The 27,346-nt window shown below is 42.8% G+C and overlaps 1 protein-coding gene, 1 long non-coding RNA gene and 1 pseudogene across 2 annotated transcripts; all 3 read right to left on the bottom strand.

Moving 5' to 3' along the window:
* The window catches only part of LOC120047146, a 31,569-nt pseudogene extending 17,437 nt beyond the window's left edge, over nucleotides 1-14,132 (bottom strand).
* On the bottom strand, nucleotides 2,068-2,597 carry LOC120047589. Its single transcript, XR_005476907.1, has 2 exons — nucleotides 2,455-2,597; nucleotides 2,068-2,278 (listed from the first exon to the last, which is right to left on the bottom strand). It is a non-coding gene; the product is annotated as an uncharacterized LOC120047589 (long non-coding RNA).
* Nucleotides 14,133-16,893: 2,761 nt separating the features above from the next.
* Nucleotides 16,894-26,543, bottom strand: LOC120047587 (homeobox protein MOX-2-like). The gene is made up of 3 exons (XM_038993124.1): nucleotides 25,653-26,543; nucleotides 20,160-20,332; nucleotides 16,894-18,053 (listed from the first exon to the last, which is right to left on the bottom strand). Exons 1-3 carry the CDS (start codon nucleotides 26,197-26,199, stop codon nucleotides 17,835-17,837), a joined length of 939 nt encoding a protein of 312 aa, XP_038849052.1. The 5' UTR covers nucleotides 26,200-26,543; the 3' UTR covers nucleotides 16,894-17,834.
* Nucleotides 26,544-27,346: the final 803 nt, after the last annotated feature.

Here is a 27,346-nt window from a genome sequence, read left to right as displayed (position 1 = left end):
CAGATTGCACTGGCAGGACTACTGGCAGAGCTACATGCCAGCATAGACTTACTGAGAAAACAGAGGTGGTGACTGGAAAATGACACCGAGTAAGAAATGCAGAACTACCTAACAGAAAGGCAGAGCACAGTGAGGAAATAGTGGTGAGACTGGAACTGGGAGTACTATGAATGGTTCTAAGGTTATATATGTGGATTATTCAATGCCCGAGAACACTTGAGAAAGTGGCTTGCTCTCTGCTCACACCGGCAAAAACTACTGTATGCATTTAAAAGCTAAAAATCGACTGTTTTCGCGACGCCCCAGTACAGCTCCCCTGTGACAGTGCCTCTCATTGAACCTTGACCAAGCATTGACTTGGGGTTGAATAAAATATATCACATGTAAATTGCGCTTTACTTTGCCATTCACTTTACTCTGTATTAACTCTGTGATAAAGAATGCCTACAGACCGTTAAGAGAGCCTCTAACCCTAAATACCTAGGCCCTCCTTTATCAATGCTGCGTGCGATCATTTCTAAGCAAAGTGTGGGATTTATCAATTTGTACTTACGCTTGAGAATGTGCGTAAATGCGTATGCACAGCACCTTGTGGGTGAAAAGTCAAACTGCTAATGAAATACCATCCACCAAATGGAGAAAGGATTGACATACTGGACCAAATCAGAAACTATGAAGAAAATAGATAATACATGAATAGTTTATTCATTTATTTTTTTATAGACACTTAAGCTACTAATAGTTTTCTCCTAATTTAAGCCTAATTGAATAATAAAGTCAATTAGAAAAAGAGTGGAATGCAAGGTTGGAGGCAATTTAGTTAAACCAGTTAAATGATATAAAGGGCAAGACTGAGGCATTGTGACTTGTCCAAAATGGCAAATCGTGCATTGCTGGAGGATCTAGCACAAGCTGCAATAACGCAGGGAGCGTGTTTTCAATGAGCGTGCAGATTTTTTTTTGCTGAGAGCTACGCTTGCCTTATTAGTAGATTTAGTTTTCCAAGGCATATTTTATTGTATCTCTGCCACCAACTCTCTCCAGTATTAGAAAGGGATACGAAACGCACCAGTGCCATCCCAGTGCATACCCAAGTCCTCTCCAACCTGCGATTTTTGGCCACTGGAACATTCCAACGGGAGAATGCGGATCGGTCTGGCATTTAACCAACCATGAGCCGAATATTGCCTGCAGTCCTTCATGGCATTATTTAATTGACCCCACAATACATACAGTTTCCGTACACTGCTGTGCAACAGGCCAGAGTGAAAAGAGATTTCCATACCATAGCTGGATTTCCCAATGTCATTGGAGCAATTGACTGCACCCACATCGCAATAAAATCACTATCATTGAGCGAATTCAACTTCGTCAACAGAAAAGGTTTCCATTCTGTCAATGTGCAGGTCATCTATGATTCACATTTGGCTTTGTTGAACGTAGTGGCCAAATGGCCAGGTGGGACACATGATTAATTCATTGTGCAGAACAGTTCAGCCGGCCTTAACCTCCAGGAATGAGTTGTTGATCATGGATGGCTTATTGGTAAGTGACTGTTTAATTTGCAAGGTTTTATATAATTTATTTTTAATGGGGCTACCCATTAAAAACATGTCTGACTTCCTTCACAAACCCCTCAAACCAACAAGAGGCAAGGTACAACCAAGCCCACGCACGCACAAGGACAGTGGAGCGCACCATAGGCCTGCTGAAAGGGCGTTGGCTGTGCTTGTCTGGGACAGGAGGCACACTGCAATACCAGCCTAGCAAGGTTTGCCTCTGAAATGACGTGCCTTCAAATGCCATTACGTGAATGTAATACAATGTGCAAATTCCTTTTTAGGTTTGCTACATTGTCAATGATTGCAGTGTGCTCCACAACATTGCAATCAAAAGTGGCATTCTACTGAATGATCCACCCAGACCCGATGAGCCCATGCCTGACAGGGAGTGTTTCCCACCACCCATAGCCCTGGCACTGAGGACAAGAGTCAATATCATACAACGGTTTTAGGTATCTGTTCTTCCAAATATTGCAATCAAATCGACAAGGAAAATACATTTACATTGCACCCGAATTTATTGTCTCACATGTTTGACACGATCAACAAGTTCTTTCAATGATTGATTTATCTCTCTCAGGCCGTTGCGTACATCCTCCAGCTGCTGTTTGAGTCCAAGAATTGATGTGTTGATCTCTTGTTGTTGTTTCAGGACAGCGTCAGTCAAAACACGCGGCACAGCTGATGCGCTCGCCAAAGACACCCTTCTTGTAGGCCTGGGGCTGAGGGGTCAGGCAAATCACCCACATGTGTCAAGATTTCATGTTTTGTTATTTTTGTTATATTCATTTTGTTATACTGTATATATTTTATATATTTATTGTCAAGAAAAAATATTTAGATGTGGTCCATATGGTGGTCCACATGGTTGCGAAAATTAAGCTTGACTTACCATCAGTTGGTGTGTCTGGTATTCCTTCAGGGTCTGGGACAGGGTCTTCAATATCACCATCACATATGATGCCAGAAACTGAGGTCTCTCCAATTATGCTGCCAATGTGCTGGTCCATAGCAGACAGTGAAGAGTCACTCTGCCCTCCTCCTGTTGCACTTATATATCTTTTGTGGATCATAATTTTTTGGGGGGCATATGTTTTCAAATCAAACCATTTCTTTTTAATTTCATTAACTGTTCTGCAGTCAGATGAGGCAGAATTTACCACAGCTCTAACCTGCTCCCAATAAATATTTTTTCTCTTATTTGTCAAGCCATTGCTGAGGGCTCCAAAAAGTATAGCTTGTTTTTCTTCCACCTCAGGGATCAAAAGTTCTATTTCTCCGTCCGAAAAGTTTTTATCTTTGCCTTCTTTGATTTCTCCATGTTGGTAGCCAAATATTTGTGACATTTCTTGCAGCTTTAAAGGGTAGGTTTGTGACCATAAATGGTCATTTAGGGCGGTTCTTTATGTAAATGAGACTTCACGTGCACTGGCACAGTGTTTTAGAACGTGTCTGATTCATCAAGGCAAAATACTTACAGGTGTGTGTAAATCAAGCGTACGAGCAATTGATAAATACCAACTTTTTTGTACTTGCGAACATTCTAAATTCTCTTTGTACGAGTTAATTTAGAAGCTTTTCTACACAACATTGAGAAATGAGGACCCTAGAGACTATGGCCATTTTGTTCTCTGGTCCCTATCCCCAAGAGCTAACTGGCTGCCCAGAGCAAGGGCAAGTAATGTCTTCTCATTAAAGATGGCATCAGCGAAGAGAGGCCGACTTTTTACTTTCAAAGCTCTTTCCATTCAATTATAATGAGACTGTCCTTTCAAGTGACATGAGGAGAAACTATGAAATGGCCATAAAACTGTTCAAATCCACATTCGTATTTTACAGTCCTTCTAATTAGGATTCACATTTCCCGATGGAGGATGTCACCCTGCCCTCTTCACAGCTTTCTATTGTATTTTCACTTTTAACACAGTATTGAGATTTATAGGTCATATGTTTTGACAGAATAGAATTGTAGATACATTTTCACATGCTCAATTGATGCCGACATTTACTATTTCAACTGCTTTGATGGAAGTGTCATACCAGAACATTATAAAATAGAGGAAAGTCCTGAAATATGAAATTAAATGTAGATACACATTGTGAGCTTTCATACTTGTGTATTTACAAGAGCTAAATTATCCTTGCCTCAGTGACTATTACAACTAAATACAGGTACATTTCTACTGCCTTAAACATATACTGTAGACATTCACTTACTCAAACAACAACCAATACGGAAATGAGAACTGTGCATTGGTCAAACTCTACCCTGGCATAGGCCAGGAGGTCAACAACTGGTTAACCAAGATGACCTCACTGGGCCAGAGTGAAGAGTGAATGAAGACTGGGTCTGGCCTGTCCTGCGGTGAGGGAGGAAGCGCCCTCTGGTAGTTAAGGGGAAAAGCTTCTATCCTTCTATCCTGACCGAGTGCAGTGGCCGGGCACCAGAGAATTAACTGTGACCCCACAACGTTCCATAATAAGTCAAAGCTGGAGTGGAGGAAATGAAAGTAAGTGGAAAGTTTCGAGACATAAAAATCATACCACACTTCCAAAATAAAAATCTGACCAAATAAACCAGAGATATATAATATTGTACAAATCATTTTTTAAACAATGGAGAGAATGACAGAATAACATACACAAGCACTTCATTACAATATACTGTACAAATTTTAACTCAGGACTAGTGAAATGCTATTGAGATCAATCGCCATGGTGACTGTACAAATAAGGTAAAATAGGCAGAATTGCGGCTGATATTTATTTAACCTATCTCTACAATCCACTTAGCCTGAGAAGAGAGTGTCATCGACCTTCATATGCCACAATAAAAACCTGCTTAGCTAAGGTTAACGACCTTCCATTGAGGATAATAAACCTCCGTGGGAGGTTTACATGTTGTTTACATGTTTTATAGACAGGCAGGCCACTCAATCAGGTAGGTTGGCACTGGCAGGGGTCATTTTCTATCATACAATACAGTTGGTAGGTGTCTGACCCAAGGTCAAAAACACAGTTTAAATTTACCCATGACTCAAATGTCAACACAGGGAAAGTCTGGACTTTAAGCCAGACATATTTGGATTAGAGAGAGATCTGGAGCAGGGTTGGATGTGCCACTGACACAAATAGAGCTAGAATTTAGCAAGGGCCCTGTTTTGACATACAAACACAATGTTGCTGCTGCTAAGCAAGTTGTGTGTCAGAAAAACGTTATTTCTGCATTGCCATTCAACACTGGGCGCACACTGGTTGAATCAACGTTGTTTCGAATGTGGAATAGAAGTTGAATTGACGTCTGTGTCCAGTGGGACATGGGAGATTTTGTTCTGGGTGCTAAGTTATTATTGCCCAGTACAAACCGCAGTTTAAGTGATAAGGGCTGAGATCCCAGGATATTACAGACAGCCCTGCATGGGGAGAAGAATTAGAGAGCTTCTTTGGTGCAGCTCCAGAACCGTGCTGCTATTGAGCCATCACAATTTACAGCTTTCTCCCTATGAAGCGCCAGGTAAGACAACATGTCTCAAGAGATCACAGCCTCTCACATCTGGTCAGTTCAAAAACATCTGGACGTAACTCACAAATAATTGCTTCCTCTCAAAAAGAAAAAAAAGATGTGTGCATTATAGAATCATTCATCACCGGACATAGCTGCATCCATAGAGAAATCAGTAAAGACAAAACTTTTTGTTTTACGAATAATTCAATCCTCATGGACATGTAGAATTGAAATACATGCAAGACAATTTGCATCAATACGAGATTTCATATTTGATCAAACCTTCCATACTGTCACGATCGTTATATAAATAATCGGACCAAGGCGCAGCGTGAGTAGAGTTCCACATTTTATTGATCGTGAAACTTCCAAAAAAACAACAAAGTAATAATGAACGTCAAAATACGTAGCGCACAATGGCACTAACACAAAACAATATCCCACATCGCAGGTGGGAAAAAGGACGCACTAAGTATGATCCCCAATTAGAGGTAACGATTATCAGCTGCCTCCAATTGGGAACCATACACACACACCAACATAGAAAGTCATGCCCTGACCTAAAACACCACGGACTAGGCACCGGCGCAGAGAAAGGCTCCGGCCATGGAGCGGGACTGGACGCCGTGCCTGGACTGAGCACCGGCGCAGAGGAAGGCTCCGGCCATGGAGCGGGACTGGACGCCGTGCCTGGACTGGGCATCGGCGCAGTGGAAGGCTCCGGCCATGGAGCGGGACTGGACGCCGTGCCTGGACTGGGCACCGGCGCAGAGGAAGGCTCCGGCCATGGAGCGGGACTGGACGCCGTGCCTGGACTGAGCACCGGCGCAGAGGAAGGCTCCGGCCATGGAGCGGGACTGGACGCCGTGCCTGGACTGGGCACCGGCGCAGAGGAAGGCTCCGGCCATGGAGCGGGACTGGACGCCGTGCCTGGACTGGGCACCGGCGCAGAGGAAGGCTCCGGCCATGGAGCGGGACTGGACGCCGTGCCTGGACTGGGCACCGGCGCAGAGGAAGGCTCCGGCTATGGAGCGGGACTGGACGCCGTGCCTGGACTGAGCACCGGCGCAGAGGAAGGCTCTGGCCATGGAGCGGGACTGGACGCCGTGCCTGGACTGGGCATCGGCGCAGTGGAAGGCTCCGGCCATGGAGTGGGACTGGATGCCGTGCCTGTACTGAGCACCGGCGCAGAGGAAGGCTCCGGCCATGGAGCGGGACTGGACGCCGTGCCTGGACTGGGCATCGGCGCAGTGGAAGGCTCCGGCCATGGCACCAGCATAGGAAGCTCCGGGCCGTGGACCGTCACTGGAGTCTCCGGACCGTGGACCGTCACTGGAAGCTCTGGACTGTGAACCGTCGCTGGAAGCTCTGGACTGTGAACCGTCGCTGGAGGTTCTGAACTGTGAACCGTCGCTGGAAGCTCCGGGCTGTAGACCGTCGCTGGAGGTTCCGGGCTGTGGACTGTCACTGGAGGCTCTGAACTGTGAACCGTCGCCGGAAGCTCCGGGCTGTAGACCTTTGCTGGAGGTTCCGGGCTGTGGACCGTCACCGGAGGCACTGAACTGTGAACCGTCGCTGGAAGCTCTGGACTGTGAACCGTTGCTGGAGACTCCGGACTGTAAACACGCACTTCAGGGCGAGTGCGGGGAGCCGTCATAGGACGTACCGGACTGGGAAGGCGCACTGGAGGCCTGGTGCGGGGAGCCGGCACAGGTTGCACCGGACTGATGACACGCTCTTCAGGGTGAGTGCTGGGAGCCGGCACATGACGTTCCCGGGCTGGGAAGGCGCACTGGAGGCCTGATGCGTGGAGCCGGCATAGGTGGCACAGGACTGATGACACGCTCTTCAGGGCGAGTGCGGGGAGCCGGCACAGGACGTACCGGGCTAGGAAGGCGCACTGGCGGCCTGGTGCGTGGAGCCGGCACAGGTTGCACCGGACTGATGACACGCTCTTCAGGGTGAGTGCTGGGAGCCGGCACATGACGTTTTCCCGGGCTGGGAAGGCGCACTGGAGGCCTGGTGCGTGGAGCCGGCATAGGTGGCACAGGACTGATGACACGCTCTTCAGGGCGAGTGCGCTTCAGAATACACCTAACCAACATCTCTCTCCGATATCCCTCCTCCAACTGCTCCATCGACTCCCAGACGGTATCTGGCTCTCTCCTCGGTGCGGCCGAACATCCCTTGTGCCCCCCAAGTTGCCCTTGGGCTGTTTGCGGCCGCGGACCCCGGCGTCGTCGCTGTCCTCCTTTACTCCTCGGCGACTCCCGCCAAGGAAGGGTCTCGCATCCACCTAGTATTTCTTCCCATGTCCAACTCTCCTTCACGTCCTGGGCACGCTGCTTGGTCCTGTGGTGGTGGGATATTCTGTCACGATCGTTATATAAATAATCGGACCAAGACGCAGTGTGAGTAGAGTTCCACATTTTATTGATCGTGAAACTTCCAAAAAACAACAAAGAAATAACGAACGTCAAAATACGTAGCGCACAATGGCACTAACACAAAACAATATCCCACATCGCAGGTGGGAAAAAGGACACACTAAGTATGATCCCCAATTAGAGGTAATGATTATCAGCTGCCTCCAATTGGGAACCATACACACACACCAACATAGAAACACAAAACCTAGAAACTCCCCAGTCACGCCCTGACCTAAAACACCATAGAGAACCCTGAGGGCTCTCTATGGTCAGGGTGTGACACATACCATACAATGCTTACCCAAAAATACAAGTACAACTACTTCCCAATACTTTTAAATACTTGAGGTGTGGTATATTTCACTTGACCAGCTTCGGTAACACTTTAATTGAAGGGGGTATACATAAGGCATTCGTAACACCTCTCATGAAACCAGTCATAACAAATGTATGACTGTTATGTCTTACAACCCTCTTATAACCCTCTTCAAGTAAAGTGTCGACCCTTGTTTCTCATTGGTTCCATTGTACCTGGCAAGCTAAATCAAGTGCACCTCAAGTATTTGACATACTGTATGTACTTGACCCAGGTCAGAAGCTAACCCAGACTGATGGCCATACCATGAGCAAAGCGATGGACCCAGTAGTAGGCGAAGTCCACCGCTAGGAAAGCCAGCCACCATGCCCAGGCAGAGTCCCAGGGTAGTTCCAGTAGACAGAAGTTGTTCCACATGTAGATGTAAGTGGTTATTTCAAAACCGCTTGCAAATAGCCTGGAAGAAAATAACAAATGTATTTAGTTCAGTCACAACTGAATATTACTCAAAATACCTTAAGTAGGGCCTCCCGAGTGGCACATTGGTCTAAGCAACTGCATCGCAGTTGCTAGCTGTGCCACTAGAGATCCTGGTTCGAGGCCAGGCTCTGTCACAGCCGGCTGCGACCGGGAGACCCATGGGGCGGCGTACAATTGGCCCAGTGTCGTCCGGGTTAGGGTAGGGTTTGGCCAGCAGGGATGTCCTTGTCCCATTGCGCTCTAGTGACTCCTGTGGCGGGCAGGGTGCATGCACGCTGACACGGTTGCCAGGTGTACGGTGTTTCCTCCGACACATTGGTGTGGCTGGCTTCCGGGTTAAGCGGGCATTGTGTCAAGAAGCAGTGCGGCTTGGTAGGGTCGTGTTTCGGAGGACGCATGGCTCTCGACCTTCGCCTCTCCCGAGTCTGTACAGGAGTTGCAGCGATGAGACAAAACTGTAACTACCAATTGGGGAGAAAAGGGGGTAAAAGTAAAAACAAATATTACAACAACAACAAAAAGAATCCCTTAAGTAGCTAGACTGCAAATAGATAAGCACACAGATTCTCCACAATACATTTCAGGTGCACAGTTAGATCATCTTACAGTATACCATTATTTTATTTTTTTACATATACAGCCATACATTATCATAAGAGATGCACTTCTGTAATTACTTTTCTATAGAACTCAATGGGCCAGTTTCCTGGACACAAATTAAGCCTAGTCCTGGACTAAAAAGCCATTTCTATGGAGATTCTCCATTGATCAGTATTTTCAGTTTAGGACTAGGCTTAGGCTTCCCTATAGCAATTCTAGAAACCTACCAGAAAGTTATAGTTTACCCACGTGGGCATTCTAGAAATGATACCAGCTGACACTGAGGTGACGACATCACTGAAACAGGCCAGTGGGGCTCCATCCTTCAGCAGGCTCACCACCAGCTCTACAACCATCAAGCCCATAAAGAACGGGGTGGCCTGTAGTCACAGCAAAGGAGAACAAATACGAATCAACAGTCCAAGCACAATGAAAACTCCACCACTTCTATGTCTTGTGTTTCCTTGAACACTTACAGTAACCTCACATGTTTGACTTGGAAAATGAACAAGAGGACATGGTGTAAAAAGGGCTTTCATGTCTTGTGATGCATGATGCTTCCCTGATGGCTCTATGGTGAAGCTACACAAGGATAGTCACATATCATCTCTCCCTGAGGATTTATTTCAGCTCCAGTGGAGAAGAAAACAGTTGAACAACCCGTACAAATAATATTTGGAGGAACCTTTCATTTCAATAGGTCCCGTTACATCACATGACCAGACGACTACACGTGCACGTTTCGCAAACAACATGTATGATTGATAATAGTTCAGACTGAAAACATGAATACCTGATGTGTCGGAATATTATCCATCCATATATAATAAGTAATATAAAAAAGTGGACCATGTTTGTAAAATGTATATACTATGTTCATGTAACAAAGGGGATTTTTTTTTTTTTAAAGATGCTGTATAAACCAAGTTATTATTTTGTCCTCCGATTAGGGCAATTTTTGGATAGGCCAAAAAACAAAAACATTTATGTCTGCATATGGCTAAAGTTATTCTATTCTATTATTTTGTATTCCATTCTATAAGTATGCTACATACAGTATCTGCTGCATTAGGTATTGCGTAGGCGTGGAGTATGCAAGAACAGAATGAGAGGTACTTACTAGGAAATTACTAGAGGTTACCAAAAATGGTTTCCATCATGCCATAATTGTGACTTCAACAGTGTGTTGGACCTGTTGGCTAGTCTTAGGAAATGACCATGTCACTCCTGTGATTGACCTGACCTGGTCAACTAAACCTTCATCTGGTCACGTGACTGCACCCAGGGAGTGTGTGTGGAATGTGGATCGCTAGGTGTAGACCTGGAGGTGGAATAGGATGTGTGTGTGTGTGTGTGTGTGTGTGTGTGTGTGTGTGTGTGTGTGTGTGTGTGTGTGTGTGTGTGTGTGTGTGTGTGTGTGTGTGTGTGTGTGTGTGTGTGTGTGTGTGTTGGGGGCGATCTAGAGGACCACGAGGGACCGACGATCACACGCTACACTCCGACATCTGGCAGAGGACTGACGGACTGCATCTAACAAATGGGCTCAGAGCACAAGCACTCTCTCTCCAAACCCACTGAGAGAGAGATTATCATTTTGGATTCTGGCTTGAACGTTCCCTCTTTTTCTCATGTCTAGAGTATTGTTTTACCTCGTCAGGGCTGTGTTCTTGACAACGTTCCACTTTATTTGGGAAGGAATTCAGGTTCTCATGCCATGCGAAAAAGGGGATGCCGAGGGAATGGGGTTTTGGACTTTAAAAAAATCATTCTTAATGTGTTTGTTTGACCTTCACAATCACTGTGTTTACTCTGTGTGGCATTTTCCTCCAAACAACAGGACAAATGAAAACAAGTCTTATGAAGGCTGTAACATACTTTGGGTTTGTGAAAATTGTCAAGGGAGTCTTTAATAGTTTTATATAAATCTCTGTTTTTGGTCTTAGATCTTGCAAGGCAAATGACATTGTGGAACAGATGTTGGTATTATCCCAAATGGGGCCATTTTTATCAGGCTGTAGATGAGTGACGTTAGCCGCGGGTTTGTGATGGGGAAGACACAAACCCTGTACACTCTCTTATGAAAGTATGTCTACTTTGTCCTAAAGTAACAGGTAGAATGTATCTTGTTGTAACTGGATAATCAATTAAACTATGGCAGGAATTAAATCGGACAAGCAATGTTTATGCAGTGTTTTTATTTAAAAACAACTTATTTACATACTGAGCTATAATGATAATCACACTATACAGAGGTTCAACTGACCAGCGGCTTTTGTAGAGGGACAAGTAATGATGCTTTGTGGGTGACAGTTGTTAATGTGATCAGAGGGTCCCGAGTTTGAGCCCAGATTGAAACAAGGAATGGGACGGAAGCTAGTTTGCTCCTGCAGAAACAGGAAATGTAGATTATAATCCACGGTAGGTGTTGATACATTTTTCGTAAGGGAAAATCAAGCATGAAATTTCAAAGTGGAAATTACAAACTTCAGAAGCCTTTTTTAACCTCATATACACTGCCAGTTTTACATTTCCTACAATGCATGAAAGTTATCCTGCAACAGGGTGATCAAATTAAGATCCAACACCTGTACATACAGGCAACCAAATGTTTTTGACACTTACATGTAGGCTATCCTACACAGACTAGTGCACATAGTGATGACTACATCACAAACAACATTCAGCACCGAAACAAGCGTGACACACCCATGCAAACATCACATACAACTCTGTAACAATACTGTAGTAAATGAGGTTGTTTCATTACAGCTTGTTTGGAGCAGGATTAAGACACTGAGGAGTCCTGCTGTTTGGATAATTGTTTTTTCTCTATTCACATGGCTTTATAGAAGCCTGTTAAAATGTGAGCTTTATCCCTCAGATAATAAACGTGTTGATTTTAGGATTTCGCTAAACCTTTATAATCCAGATGTCACAATAAAAAGTATTGGTGTGTTCTGTTCTTTTGCACTGGGTGCTCTTGAGTCAAAAGTGGTCCTAAAATACAACATTATTTAACCCTCCTGTTGTGTTCGTTTCATGTTAATTAATTCTGTGTTCCCGGTCCAAAATGACCGCCCCATTATAGCTGATTACAAATCCAAAGTAATACATATATTATCACCTAATGTTGTGTTAGATCTTTTTATCAACTTAAGTTCTTGTGAACATTACACGTTTTGAACTTCTATTTGCTATTTATGGCCTGTAGGCCTCATTGACCTGAGCTCATACAACTCATTTTTGAGTAAAGAAAAGCATAATGTATGGATTATTTTGACAATAACAAATACTCAGATGAAACATATTGTGCTATCTATCAAAGACTACTTTGTGTCAAAGTTTAACAAGGACTCTCTCCTCCTCACCAGTGTCATGATCAAAGATATGATCAAGAGCCTCATATACAGTATATTGTTTGGTCATTGTGCTGCCACAGAATGAATTGTGAGCAAGGCCTCAAAAAAGCTTTATATACCAGAGCTTCGAGGAAAGTTATATATATTATTGAAACAATGTTGCGATTGTTTGTGAGAATGCCAACAGGTGTGGTTCCTGTGGGGGAAAGATTCTATTGGGGAAAGGTTCCCGTGGGGGTTGCCATGGAAGCCAAGAAGGGGAGTGAGGTGTGTGTGTGTGTGTGTGTGTGTGTGTGTGTGTGTGTGTGTGTGTGCGTGCGTGCGTGCGTGCGTGCGTGCGTGCCACGACATTCAAAGTCCTGAGGAGGGTGAACGAGGTGTGTTACAGATTACAGCTTCCCTCTGATTACCGTATTAACCCCTCGTTCCATGAGTCTCTCTTCAGGCCGGTGGTGGCTGGTCCACTCCAGGAATTTGAGGTGCAGGAGGTCCCTCCACCCCCTTGATGTCATGGACATCGAGGGGGTCCCGGCGTACTCCGTTCGTTCCATCCTGGATTCGAGGCGTCGGGCAGGGGGCCTTCAGTACCTCGTGGAGTGGGAGAGGTACGGTCCGGAGGAGAGGTGCTGGGTTCCGGTTGCGGATGTTTTGGACCCCGAACTGCTGCGGGAGTTTCACCGTCGACGGCCGGATCGCCCTGCGCCTCGCCCTCCGGGTTGTCCCCGAGGCTGGTGTCAGCGCGCCGCTGAAGCCTCGCGTCAAGGGGGGGGGGGGGGGGGGGGGGGCACTGTCACGACTTCCACCGAAGTCGGCTCCTCTCCTTGTTCGGGCGGCGTTCGGTGATCGACGTCACCGGCTTTCTAGCCATCACCGCTCCATTTCTCATATATCCATTTGTTTTGTCTTGTTCCATTACACACCTGGTTTTCATTCCATAATTACTGCATGTATTTAGTCCTCTGTTCCCCACCATGTCTTTGTGTGTAATTGTTTATTGTTATGTGGATTATGTCAGGCGCTTAACTTTTGCTATGTTCCATGTTTTTGGCACGTTATTGTTCTTATGTGCTGTCATTTTTGGACTGGAATTAAAGTGCGCCTGTTTATTACACTCTGCTCTCCTGCATCTGACTTCGCCTCCCGTACACACCCCTGACAGTGCGTGCATGCGTGCGTGCGTGTGGGTGGGTGCTCAAACACACATGCATGTGGGAGTCTGGGAGAGGAAGTGTGTCCATCTGATGAATGGGCATGTGCCTGAACCCAATTTTATACACTAATTGTAGTCTCACACATTCATTTCTAATGACCGGTCATGACCGGGAACACCATAGGTGTACAAAAGTTATATAAAACACCCAAAATGTTGATGAAAATCATCAAAAAGTATTTTGTCTGTTCAGATGCCCTGTGTGGACAAAGTCATTGAACTTTAAGACAATCAGATTAAATTAACTACATTTTCCAGAGAGAAAGGTCCAATTCAGGCGGGTTAACAGACATCCCCTCCATTGGACTGAACAAGGGCACACCTCCCCATGCTCATTAAATACTTTTTGTCTAAAACTAAGGATTTGTGAAGATTTATGAATATACAGTAGCATAGATGATATCATTCAAACTAAGTGTGCAGACTTTCCTTCACTATGTTTAGACATTTCAAGTGTGTCACTTCTAGCATGAGCGCCACACTATCGATTGTCAAAAAAACAAACCACAAAACACATCAAACCGCTCCAGCATTTTTAACAACGAACTCACCTGCTGAAAGTATGGCGGGACATCCTCCACATTTTCAAATGACGATTTGTTCGGTGTTACAATGTAAAACATGAACCTAATACCCTTGGTCAATGAGACTACGTCCATGAATAGTGCCATTGTATGCACCTTCAATCCGTCAATCCCTCGACGCAAGGTGATGCTAAACCAATCGTCTGGGGAATTTTAACTACTTTAACACGCATAGTCATCAAACGTCATTTGAACTGCGAGATAACTGTGTCGTTTTATTGGCACTCTTCAGAGGCGGGATACAGTAAATGGATCATAGGTCAGGTGTGGGGTTGGTTGTTTTGTCTCAGGACTGACAATGCCTTCAGCTGCCATTAAATCGTACCATAGTATCAATTCCAGAAATGAAAAGATAACAACAAATAAGTGTGGGGGTCTTTCATGTATATTACGAAGAAACCAGCTATGACATTGTCAGACCATTCTGTCTGTGGTCTGTCTTTACTCTTACGTTCCATTGATTTGCAGGTCATGGGTAATTGTTCGGTATCGAATAATGAAGCCCTATTAATTCACATGACATGTAATTAGCCTATTAATTGATGTTAAATATGTCAACTTTCAAAGTTAACTTTTTTCTTGCTGGAGAGGAGACTATTTCGAAAAAGGAGAATGTTGCATCACCTGACATGAAAAGAAGGCAGAGAGCATTAAATAATCAACTGCGCATAAAGAAGATAATGGAGAGATGGGTGACATTTGGTGTACAAACTGGGAGCAGTTATCAGTTTTAGAAATCCTCAATGTAAAAAAATACTTGCATGTGTGATTGCGCATTTAATTTTAAGGCCCAATGCAGCCATTTTTATCAAAATAGTTTGGGATGCTCTTTGCTATTGGTCTATTAACCAATGTACAAACCGAAACTCCCGCCCATGCAAACCTGTTGATTAGAACAGGGATTTTTAAACTTTTTCAGCATGAGACCCAAATGAGAAATTCTGGGTTTTCCTGGGACCCAAGCTTAGGACAATATGCAACTATACATAAATATTGGTACATTTCATTGCCCTTATGCCTAAACAAATGCAACATAGACAAAAACAAATAACAGTGAAATTGAATATCCATAAAAATATATATTAATTTGTATTTTCCCCCATTAAAAACACTCTTACATATCTGTATAGGTTGGAAATGTTGCTGTTAAAATATAATAAATCATTTTCATTCTGAACTGGATGTTATGAATAACAGAACACACACAGGCTTTTTGATAGTGCAACCCTAAGTTTCAGTACAGGTGAAAAATGATCAGGCCTATATTGCTGTAGAAATGATTGTTGAAAGAAAGTTTAGGTTGGAACTGTTGCTGTTAAAATACAATACATATTTTTTAATTTTGAACTGGAATAAACTGATTGATCACATCACACAGATGTAGACCAGAAAACACAGACACACAGTCCTATTGAAAGCATGTCTATTCTGGGCTCCGTTCCTGACTGTACAACACTGAGGTCATGCTCAGCCTTGAAACTCTTTTCTGTACTTGTTTTTTTATGTATGTCAGATTTGAGAACCCTGACTCGCATAGGTATGTGGTGCCAAACTGGACCAGAACATCTACTGCTTTCCCAGTCGGGCAGGAGACCGCTTCCTGCTGTAGATGAGCAACCCAGAACTGTGTGAGTGTGTTTGGCTCAAAAAGCATCTTGCTTCAATCAGTTTATTCCAGTTAAGAATAAAAATTATTATTGTATTTTAACAGCAACAGTTCCAACCTAGACCAGTTTTCAACAATAATTTCTACAGTAAGATGTACAGTAGGCCTGATCATTTTTCATCTTCATTGGTAGTTACTAGGGTTGCACTACCAGTAGCTAGCTTGCTTTGGCGAATGATAGCTATTAGCTGTGTACAAGGCCAGGGGATTGTATGAAAGAGAAACTCACATCTACTACACCTGTTATAAAATGACAACAATGCCTTGCTAGCTGACTTACTTTTCCACTGTCGAAGCACTGTTTCCTGAAGCATGCTGCCCTGTTCTGAAAGAACTTCTTGGGTTTACATTCACGCAGTGGATGTTTTGTCAGGATGTGTCGTTTCATTACTTAGCACTTCCCCGCACAAAACACATTGTGGGCGCTCGTCGTTATACGTTTCTATGAAAGAGAAACTCGTCGCTGTTTATGCGTTTCCTGACAATTGAGCTCAGTCAAAACTTGTGGCTAGCATTAATCCATTTGATGACAGCGGCGAGTATGAATGACAAGTCAGTGGCAGACAGCGCATCATCTGCTGCATCGCGTGTGTCGCGGAGTAATCTTCAAGGAAACTGCAGAAAAAAGATCAGGTAAACCGCGAAACACACGGGCATCTCCCTCTCACACTCACGCAGCTGCCAAACTGAGCAGAGACCGCTTCTAAGCAGAGAGCGCACTTGGCCAAATCAATTCCAGAAATTTATGAAATAATTATACATTTACTCTGACACGTCGCAACACACAATTAACAGTGGGTCGCAACCCATACGTTAAGAAAGGCTGGATTGGAAGGTCTGTATAGATTGTATTTTCAACCAGAAACTATCAGGAAATAACACTGATCAAATTTCTTCACACTTTTACAGTGTTAGTTTCATCAGCTGCTGTACAATATGATACAAAACAAAGTAAAAACAGAATTTTGACTGCACTGTGTTTACCACACAGTTAGCTTTTGGTCAAAACTACACTTTATTGCTAGCTTGCACTAAAAAGTTCACAGTCTCCAAAATACTGTTCTAGCTCCAAATTAGAATGCACACTCACATTGTGGTGAAAGAGGAGATCAAGTCTTGAAATTATTCAATGATTTTGTAATAGAATATGATCCTTTCGCAGGTTCTCCTGTGGGGCTTTGGCAGAAGTCCCGACCCTGCCTTGAGGAAAAGGTGAATTAGCCATGCACCCCATCAACAGCTCTCTACACGTTGGCTAATGTTTAATTCATGTCATCTCAGTTCACAGCACAGTCATACATTACCCTGGATACATGTGGATGGGAGGCATCATGACGTTATTCAACCCAACGTGAATTCCATTTACCTCTGGTTTAATTTATTTGATCTGAGAAGCATTTCAGTAGAACCTCTGTTCATGCAATATTCAGTTTTGTTTACAAATATCAGTCAGGGCAGAAGAAAATGGCCACTAAGGAACATCAGAAATGTTTATTACTGTGTGAGTGGTATAGTGTGTATTAGAAATTATTGCTATAGCGAAGGCAAGAAAAATACAGATAATAAAGTTCAGAGTATACTGTAAATTAGCTGAAATTTGATTCTCCTGCACACTTGATTTAATCAATAATTCAATTACATCACAATTTCTATGACATACAATAGAAACCAATTGAGGCAAGTGTTCAACAGTGCAAATCAAAAGCATGAACTTGCCCCTTTTTCAATGCAAGACACACAACATGGAATGTTCATAACAATTCGGCCAATTCTGAATCTGTCCTAATATTCTAAGAATATGTTCTGCTTCCAAAAGCAGAGTGTTGAGCGGAGGCACGTTCGTAACATATGCTTAATGTGCATTGACCTTTTGCAATATCTCATATTCCTGCGTTGGGTTCGCAGTTCTTGAAACGTATTGGTGATCTTAGTTTGGTTTAAGCAACGTCCTTACATGCATCTTCTTAGATCAAGTAACACACGTCATTTCTTTGTACATTTGTACACATTTATTTAGCATCGTTGAACTTTGCTAAAGACGACCAGACACCATGCCCTTTTAAGGACGTTCCTGAGATGTGAGGCTGAGCCCACTTTGAGTAGGAGTGGCCTGCTGCTGTGCATCATAAGTGAGCATGCTCGGAACTCTGGTCGCTGTCGTGACTGTTCTCATTGGCCAGGGAGTCTGTGGAGTGATGAAGAGCCGATATGCCGGAGAATTCGGACGGCAGCAATGTCCCCTTTTTCACGTTCACCAGTTCTTTTTCCCTCGCTACAGCCCCCTGTTGACCTCCTTTTACTCGTTTCCACTTCATCCTCCTGTTCTGAAACCACACCTTTACCTGTGAAACAACCACAAAAGACAAGTTGAGTTATTCTGAAAAGAACAGCAAAATGGCGTTTGGCGTGGGGGGTTCATTTTGCATAGCTGGAGACTGTTACGAATACTGAGTAGAGTCCTATTAAAAGACCTGGATATTGTTCAAATGGTAAGCCTAAAACCTGATACAGGCGCTGCTGTAAAGGTTTGGCACCTATTTCTATACTGTAGCAGTGATTGTGTGCTGATGTACTGTCACATTCCCTGGCATCAAGACGCTGCTTCCTCTTTTCCCTGACTCGACAACTCCTCCAGTATTTACGTCTCCCAGAATGATGATTAGGCTGTTGCTTAAAAGGGTTTACGTAGAAGATTGTGTCCGAGTAGACGTGAGAGTCAACACTGACTGGGTTCTGGATGAGTCTCTCTTTCTCTCCTTGCGTTTGGTTGGTTTATTTTGGGGAGTGTCATGCTGTGAGGCCTAGCTGGGTCACATGGGCAGGAAGTCACTTGATTTTACACACAACGTTTGTCTTAAACCTTCAGCTATACATGCCATGCTGACGATCACATCAGTTGTGGTTATTGATCATTTTTTGGTCCATATGATAGCACGTCAGAAGAGCATGTGTGAATGGAAGCCTTTGCCACCTGAATACAGCCTATAGCTCAACAGGGATGGATGAATTTTGTTACTATTTTGTTGCTATGTTACCTAATATACCTGTTTGTGATATACCACTCAAAGGTATTTTTAGTTCAGAGAACAATTTCCCATTTGTCAATGTGTCATTGAGTCCAGTCCCATTGAGTTTCGTAGTTATAAAATCACTATCAGGTTGACGGGCAGAGTTCCAAACCCAGCCACCCAGATTTCCTACTGACATTACTGTAAATGGATCGTCCTTAAAATACATCTGCAAGCTTGCACTTTTCTCTCCTGTTATTGATAGTGCAGTAAGGCAAGGCGCAGGTCACCGAGTTTGTTGTCACATGGCTACTGTATAGTACATGTTATTTCTACTAATGCTATCATCAGTGGGCTAATGACTCAATTACTTATGTTATTATTATGACTGGTTTGTATGGGCTGTTTTGCAGTCATATTTGTTACTAGATATGAGTTTCCATGTTACTGAAGGTAAGACACAGGCCTGTCTGAGTCATGTACTGCCTAAGGGATCATGTTGCCTCTCTGGAATAACAGGTAGGTTCATGTTTTCTAAGAGTTGGTTATGAATTTGAATTTTGTACAAGAAAAATATTGGATGTTCCAAGCGCAATTACTCCAAAAAGTACTCCAAAACTGTACATAATTACTAGGCTGTTATGGGGTAATTACATAATTACTTAATGGAATAACCCAATGATATTCACTGTGTTAAGGGTAATGTAAAGTGTGGCCATTATTTATTGTTACATTCATGTTTAGATGGTAGGCATAATATTTTGTATCTTAGTTTATGGTTATATTTGGGCATTTGAAATGACTTTTAGAAGTTTTATATTGAAGCACTTTGTCGAAAATCGAAAACTTAAGGTTGAAGGTTTTGAGTCTCCGATGTTACGTAAGAAACATATACTGTCAGGAACCAGTCTGTTCTATCCATTTAATATCTACTGTATATAACAAACTACCTACGGCCAGATGTATGCCACATGTGACATTTAGCTTCTCTCTGACACCCCAAATAGGTGTTACAGAACACTGTACGATGTTTCCTTCCCCGCAATTTGTCTTCTATTATTTATTTAATGTGTGTTTACAGCGGCCCCTCTGCCTATGCTCTGAGACTAATTTGTCCTAGCTGGGGGAAACAGGAAGTGACTTGCTAGACAGCACCTCCTGCCTTTGTGCCTGTCTCCATTACTTGACTGTAGGCTGACTGAAAGAATAGACCCAAATATCTGGAATATGATAGTCCCTCTTCACAGTCACAGCTGGAGCACAACAGCACACAAACCAGAAGTTCTAAAGTTAGGAAAACACTATATCTCCGAAAACCTCTGTATGGTCTGACTGAGGCAGACTTTTCCCACCACCCGGCATTAATGTGTTATGGGGTCAATATGTTTGAACTCAAAGGGACAAGTGGGAGAATGAGGTTAGAGTGGTGACATTACATACTTGTCTCTCTGTGAGATCGAGGTTGACTGCTATCTCGTAGCGCCTCAGTCTCGTCAGATAGTTGTGATGGGCAAACTCGGCCTCCAGCTCACGGATCTGCTCCTTGGTGAACGCCGTCCGCTCCTTCCTGGGTTTGCTGTTCACATCTGACTTGTAATTCCCGTCTTGGGACTCTGAAATCAAACACGGCACACATTTTTTTCTTTCCAGTCAGGGAGATTTATACTCAAAGAAAATAATGATAAAATGAGTACTATATGGCAGGTGCAGGCCAGAGACACAAATACAGGCAGAGGAGGGAAGGAGTCAGATATGGGAAACAATGGGAGCTGCCAATCACCTTTTATTGTAGCGGCATTGTTTACGCACACTGTAAGTGGCTGGGAGGACCCAGAAGCGTCTACACATGTGCCTGTTTCTGGCAGCTGTGCTCTCCCACACACAATGGGTTGGCTCCTACTCTTTCCAATATGGAGTTCATTTGTCTTACTGTTAATGGAATCGGCTGCTACCCTCGTAGTTTTAACATGCAACGAAACAGCTCTGCAGGATGTGTGAAAATATGTTTCCTCAGTTTATTTACCTCCATTTTATAAGCGTCTCCCCTTTATGACTAACAAGCTGCCAACTCACAACAATTTGCAAAGGAGTATTTGTCCAATCTCTCATTTAGATTGGTGTTGTTTGAATTTGAACAATATTGTCAAACTTTTGAACTTACTGAGAGTGGCTAGACTATGAGATGGACTACAGGGAGAGTAGCATGTATGTCAGTCTGGTTTTGATCTATGATTATGAATATGATATCATACACATAAGGACAAACTGTTACGATTCCCCAGATGAACATGAAGCGATGCAGATCCTTTTTTTGCAAAGATATGCAAGTCTACCGCCTGATGATTCACTGGAGTGACGGGCGGAAATTGTTTAATTGAGATTTAAAGGATATATTTATACAACCAATGTGGATTAAAAAATCTACTTGTCATTCCCATTTTGTTTCAACCTCAGGAGAAGATATTGTTACTTTTTTTTATTTTTGACTGTTTCTCAGAAGGAACATGTTTTGTTAATTTGGTTCCCAAACGTTCCTATTGTGACGAGACTTTGTGGTTGGGCCGTTTGGATATGCTTCAGCTGCACATTGCACTTCAAGGCAACAGCGATTGCATGCTAGTTAATCTGCGGTTCTGTTCTGCAGTCTGTGTTAATCCCAACAGGCGGTCCCAAATCCAAACTGTAAATAGGCTGGGAGTTTACAGGCCAGGGCCAGGCCAGATACACCACCAGTCATGGGAGTCACTCACTCCGCCACGTCACAGGAGACACTCCGAGAAACTTCTTGAAATTCATACTGAAAAAGTGTCTCTTTCAAAATATTTTCTCACAGGGAAAAAATGCTTTCTTTCTCTTTTTCGCACTCTTCTTTAAAAAAAAATACATTGCCCATCTCTTTTTGTGTCATAGAAAATAGAGAAGAATGGAAAGTTACACAACTTTTGTTTGCAAAAAGCCATTCATCATTGATATTTTGGGAAAAAAGGAAAGGAAAACTCCAAGCACATGGTGATATGTCTTACTGCGTAACTGGCATCCAAGACAGGAATACACTGCAAATATATTGTCTAGTTATTCCCACATAAATGATAAGACTATTCTTACAGTGTGGTAAAGTAGCTGACATTCTGTGTGTCATTGTATGGTGAATAGCAAATGTCCTATAGCTGGTAACCTTCCATCTCAACATATCTGTAATTTCACCAGGGTAGGCCAACTGTCGGTGTGCCAGAGAGCAGGCCTCATTCAAACATACCTCTTAGATGTATTTACTCTCTGGTAAACACAGACATTGTGTAAGAATAAAGAATAACATGGCCAGCTGCTGGAGACCAGCGCAAAGCCGATTTAAAAAGAGTCCCAAGGTTTTACGACACAGCCACTACACCACAGCAATTAGGTCCTTGCTGGAACTTTCATCTCTCCACACAAAAGGGAATAATGGGAGGAAAATACAGAGCCCAGACACTGGGTAGTTTTAGGGCTCGCAAATGGTCTGAAGCCAGATCAGGGAACCCTTTAAAAAATAGTGTTAGTGTCCCTGCCAACGTTTCTGACAGAGAGACTGCAAAATGAAATGATTATACTTTTCACTCCTTTCAGTTTTACATTTTCAGTTCATTGGCCAATAATTTTGTAGATTTTGTTGAGAAATCTTATCTACGGCAAACACAATTTCATTGTGACATAGAATATTGTAATGCTAGATCTACCAAAATAACCTCAGCGGTAATACCGAGAATCGCAAAGCCATGCCTGAGTTAGTCCCTGAGCATCACTTGCTACAGCAGCACTCAAAAATACTCTCCACAATAACAAAATAGGATACAAGCAATTACTATTACTATGTTTAAAATCTATTAACACTTTCGTAAGAAGTTTTGGTTACACTTTACTTAAAGCCTACATGTATACTGCATTATAATTCAGTTATAATACACAGTAGGAGACTTGACATGAGCATGTATGATGACCTGCTACCAATGTCATATAATTATAGAATGATCCTGACTAAAAACCAGCAGTTGTTTAGTCAGTAAAAATGTTGAGACATAGTGACACATAACATTATAAGACTTTTTGTAAGACAGTATGTACATGTGCATAACATAATGTATAAAGCATTAAACCTGCAGGCTAAACTGTTCCCAAACTTTCAAATCTGCCAGGTTGACCCCTAGCTCCCTCAGAGCTCCAGTATACCTGATCGGCCAGCCCAGGTTACACCAAAAGGCACGACCATATTCCCTCTAGCTGGAACCCTTAAAATGAGCAGGTTTCACAGAAACCAGACACCCAAATACCAGCTAGACCACTCATCACGTGACAGTGTATACCCTGCAGTCCACCTTTAGGAAAAGAATCACATAAAATGATTTGTATTTCTTGACCAGGAGAGTGTTCTGCATGGAAATCTGGGTTCAAATGTTTTATTATTGTTTTTGGTATCCAATGTAAAGTTTCACAGGCGGATTTTACTCAGGTTTCAATCCAGATGGTGAAACCAAATCAGGGCTATCTCATCGAATTGGCAACACGGTGCTATTTGGACAGCTGATTGGATAAGCTAACTACGCTCAATAATCAGCATGATTGGTGTTAGCGTGAAGAGAATGCAAGGCCCACGTAATGAGGCTGCAATAACCATTGGAACTAGGGAATTGAAATGGAGCTTGGTGGCCAAGTGTTAGTTTCCAAATGATTTGACCAAGGAGAACAGGAAATAGAGGATGGAGTTCTAAATGTATGAATATAGGAGAGGTTAGTATGGTCAAACAAGAGCAGTATTATAAATAGTAGTGACTGCCTTCGAAGTTGCGCTCTCTTAGCTTAGTAACTTTGTGTTGTTTTTCTGGCAATTTCAGCGTGGTGCTGCTACTTGTACAATGATTTGCATAATAATACAAAATAACATTCCCAACATCTGAACAATTCTATAAGTCAGGTGTGTTAATCATTTCTATGCATCTTTTTGGTATTCCTCTACATCCAAATACCATGAGTTCTTATTTTGGTAACTATTTTTTTTAAATAGGGTTGTAATAAGCCTCTATTTTATATGCCCTCTGTCTCTATGCTGCCCATTAATTTCAAACAGAAATAATACACATTTAATTGCACACCTAATTAGTTTAAGTCCCTGTGATTTTGTGAAAATGTTCCATCATCTGTTAGAATGAGTCATGTGTCAGAAGGGATCCATGACTGAAGTGGCCAACAGTAATCCTGCGTGAGTCAAGCGAAACAGGGCACTAACCACATAGGGAAAATATCAACCAAGTGTTCAAGTGGTGTGTACAGAACCACAGCCAGGTGAGCCACACTGAGGGTGTTTAAACAGACAGAGGTCTAGGCCCAGTGCTGCAGGATGACATTTCAGGTAGGACGGCAAAAACACTTTCCATGGAAAACTGATCAGTTGCTGCTAATATGTTGACAACAAAATCTTCCATTTAAAAAAACGCTTTAACACTTACAAAGTGCTTCATATCGATTAGAAAAGTTGAAATCGTAAAAAGTTGATATATTAAAGAGATAATGGTATATTCAGAGTTATAAAGACACTGCTAGGCTATGTAATAATGTTAAAATGTCTGTTCCAGTTAACGTAACGTAATAAATGACCATATTTGTATTGTTTATATTTTGTCGATATTTCTACACTTTCTGTGTATAAAGTTCATGGTCCTTTTCACAAACGTAGAAAATCTCAATGACCATGAAATCCAAGGTCACAAGTCACGCCTGTACAGTATCTACTTGAGGTAGTAAGTCATTATTCCAAACCTTATTAATGCAAAATGCATGTTTTCAATTAGACCATATAATTGCTCAACACATGTGTTCTTGAAATGCTGGCAAAACCTTTTTTTATGTTGCATGTTAATAACTGCTCAACAGTGATTGACAAAGTGATCTTCATTTTATTGACAGAAAATATGTGTAGTAAATGTTTAGTAGTGAAGCACGAAAACATTAGCAGTAAAAATGTTTGTGGTTGATTGTACATTTCATACATTTTTTAGGACCATTGAACAAACTTGTAGGAAATAGAGAGTAGGTTTCTTTGGACGTTTGAAAGTTAGTTTTTTTTTTTAAATAAAATGTTTTGTTTAAAGACTATTAACATTGCAACGAATCTACTAAACTGTATATCAGCTGTTTTACATAATGCTACTGTAACTCACATTTTTTAATTGAATATATTTATTGATTCAACTTCCCAGTCTCTTTTATTAAAATGACTGCATCAACAATAATCCTGGAAACTAAGCGCACTCCACAGTACGAAAAGCCTAAATCTTCTCGGGTGTTTAGTGTCATTCGAAGCACTGGTGTAGTCTTTTACAATCCATGACATTAATATTTAACAGTGAGCCTCATTTTCTGCCACCTAAAATGCGTTGAAATGAAACAGATGGGATTTTGACCAAAACATGGCAGAAGTCTAATGCCCACACGGAGTCATCGTCTGGACTTTGATCTCCCCTTTAGTCAACATACTGTAATTGCCTATGTTCATGTCAGCCAACATTTCAAACCTCTTTTCAAAGAATATTATACCACATTTTCTGTCAGTGAAGCATAAAACTCCACCACTCCGTCTCCACGGAAAGCCTTAGAAGTCTGAGTGATAATGTCGCTCTTGAAACCACACCTAAATTAAACTCTTAATCTCTTTTCAAAACATTACGTTAAAGTACAGTTAAGTTGTACCCGTCTTGAATAGATGCGCTGCAAGTGTATTTAATAATTGTTTGTATTTCAACTGTATGACAATTTATTAATAAGATAAAGATATGTAGCTTTAGTTTCCCACTTACATTGTGTAACATTATACTCAACCCATTTTTACATGCAGCCCAAAGAAGAAGGAAGAAGACAGATAAAAATAAATGTCAACCCAAAAGTCGATCTTTCCTCTCGTCTTACCTGAGCTGTCACTTTTCCTCTTGCCATTTCTCTTCTCTGCCTCAGCAGGTGACAGTGTCTGTCTTCCAAAGTCTGCAGGCACACAGTTGGCCCCCGTGGGGGTGCTGCTGCCCAGGTTGGGGGTGCTGGTACAGAGACTGTTCCTGCCAGGGGTGCCTAGGTCTGGGGGTGCGAGGGCACTTTCCTGGGCCGAGTGAGAGTGGGGGTGGGGGTGGCAGAGGTTGTGGCGGGAGTTCGCACTGCCAGGAGAGGGCATCTGTGGAATGTGCCAGCCGGTCTGGTGCTGAGGCAGGTGATGCTGCTGTTGCTGTGCCGGGTGATGCCCGCGGTGATGGTGGTGATGCCCGCCGAACAGGCCCTCGTCACCGGGATAGCCGGAGATGATGCAGGCCGAAGGGGAGGAGGTGGCAGTGGAAGAGGCCAGGTCAGGGTAGGAGACGTGGTCCGAGCGTCCGTGGAGAGTCAGCGGAGACTGGGTGAAGGCAGGGTGCAGGGCCTGCACAGTGGCATGGGGGCTGCGGAGGCAGCCAAAGAGTGTGTGATCCATCGCATGCAAACACACAGCCCTCCAGAAAGATAAGGACGGGAGGGAGAGGGGGACAAAAAATTAAAGGTAACAAAAAAGTAAGCCAATAAGTTTTTAAAAGGGGGTCAAACAAAAGACAGAATATCCAAAATCCACTACTTGTGATCTTTCCTTAGCTTACCCCAAATGTGTCTCCTTGATAAGAGTTCGATAAAAAAGTTTTGTGTGTGTTGAAAGGGGGCTCCAGTAATAATCCTGGGCATGCGGACAGTTGCCAGGCTGCGCAGGATAAACAGTGAACCCTAGATAAGCTGCCGGAGAGATTCTCAGATGACAGGAGAGAGAGGAGACTGGAGACCTGTGGAGTGGAGGGAAAGGTGGTTCCAAGGAACTGCAGTAAGAAGGGAGCCGGCTGAGGGAACGTTATAAATAGGCTGTAACGTGAGAGGGAGGCTGGGTCACAGACTGCGTACTACTGACCACATGCATATGATCGCCCTCCAAAAAACATGGCAGAATAAATCAGCACTATTAAAATGGCTGGTGTCTCAGGAAAGAAGGCCATTTATTTTTCGACTTTGGATATCTTGACTTCTAGTGGCCCCTTCTCTTCTTAGAAAATAGTCCATAATGTTTAAGATGATGATGGTGTTTTGTGTTGGGGTTGTACCATTTGCACCTCCATACTTACCATAAGAGATGGGATGTAAAAATGTGAACAGACATGACTGTTGGTGTCAAGGGATAGCTCGTTATGTATTGTCTTACCTTTGTTGATATCTTTGTGAGGTTAGTTATGTTAAAGCACGTGTTGCTTTGCTTCCTTTCCAAAGCTATCTCATACTAGTATACTGTACCTCTGTATGGGTAGTTTGTATACACCCCAAAACATTTTTTACCATATTTATATACAGTACCAGTCAAAAGTTTGGACACACCTACTCATCATTTAAGGGTTTTTCTTTATTTTCATTTTTTTTCTTCTACATTGTAGAAGAATACTGAAGACATCAAAACTATGAAATAACACATATAGAATCATGTAGTAACCAAAAAAGTGTATATTTTATATTTCAGAAGAAAAAAAATGAAATAACACATATGGAATCAAGTAGTAACCAAAAAAGTGTTAAAGAAATCAAAATATACTTTATATTTGAGATTCTTC

The sequence above is a fragment of the Salvelinus namaycush genome, chromosome 5 (assembly GCF_016432855.1).
Source record: "Salvelinus namaycush isolate Seneca chromosome 5, SaNama_1.0, whole genome shotgun sequence".
In the NCBI taxonomy this organism is placed as follows: Eukaryota; Metazoa; Chordata; class Actinopteri; order Salmoniformes; family Salmonidae; genus Salvelinus; species Salvelinus namaycush.
Note: the sequence above shows the minus strand (reverse complement) of the source record. Positions and strands in the feature narration are given on the sequence as shown.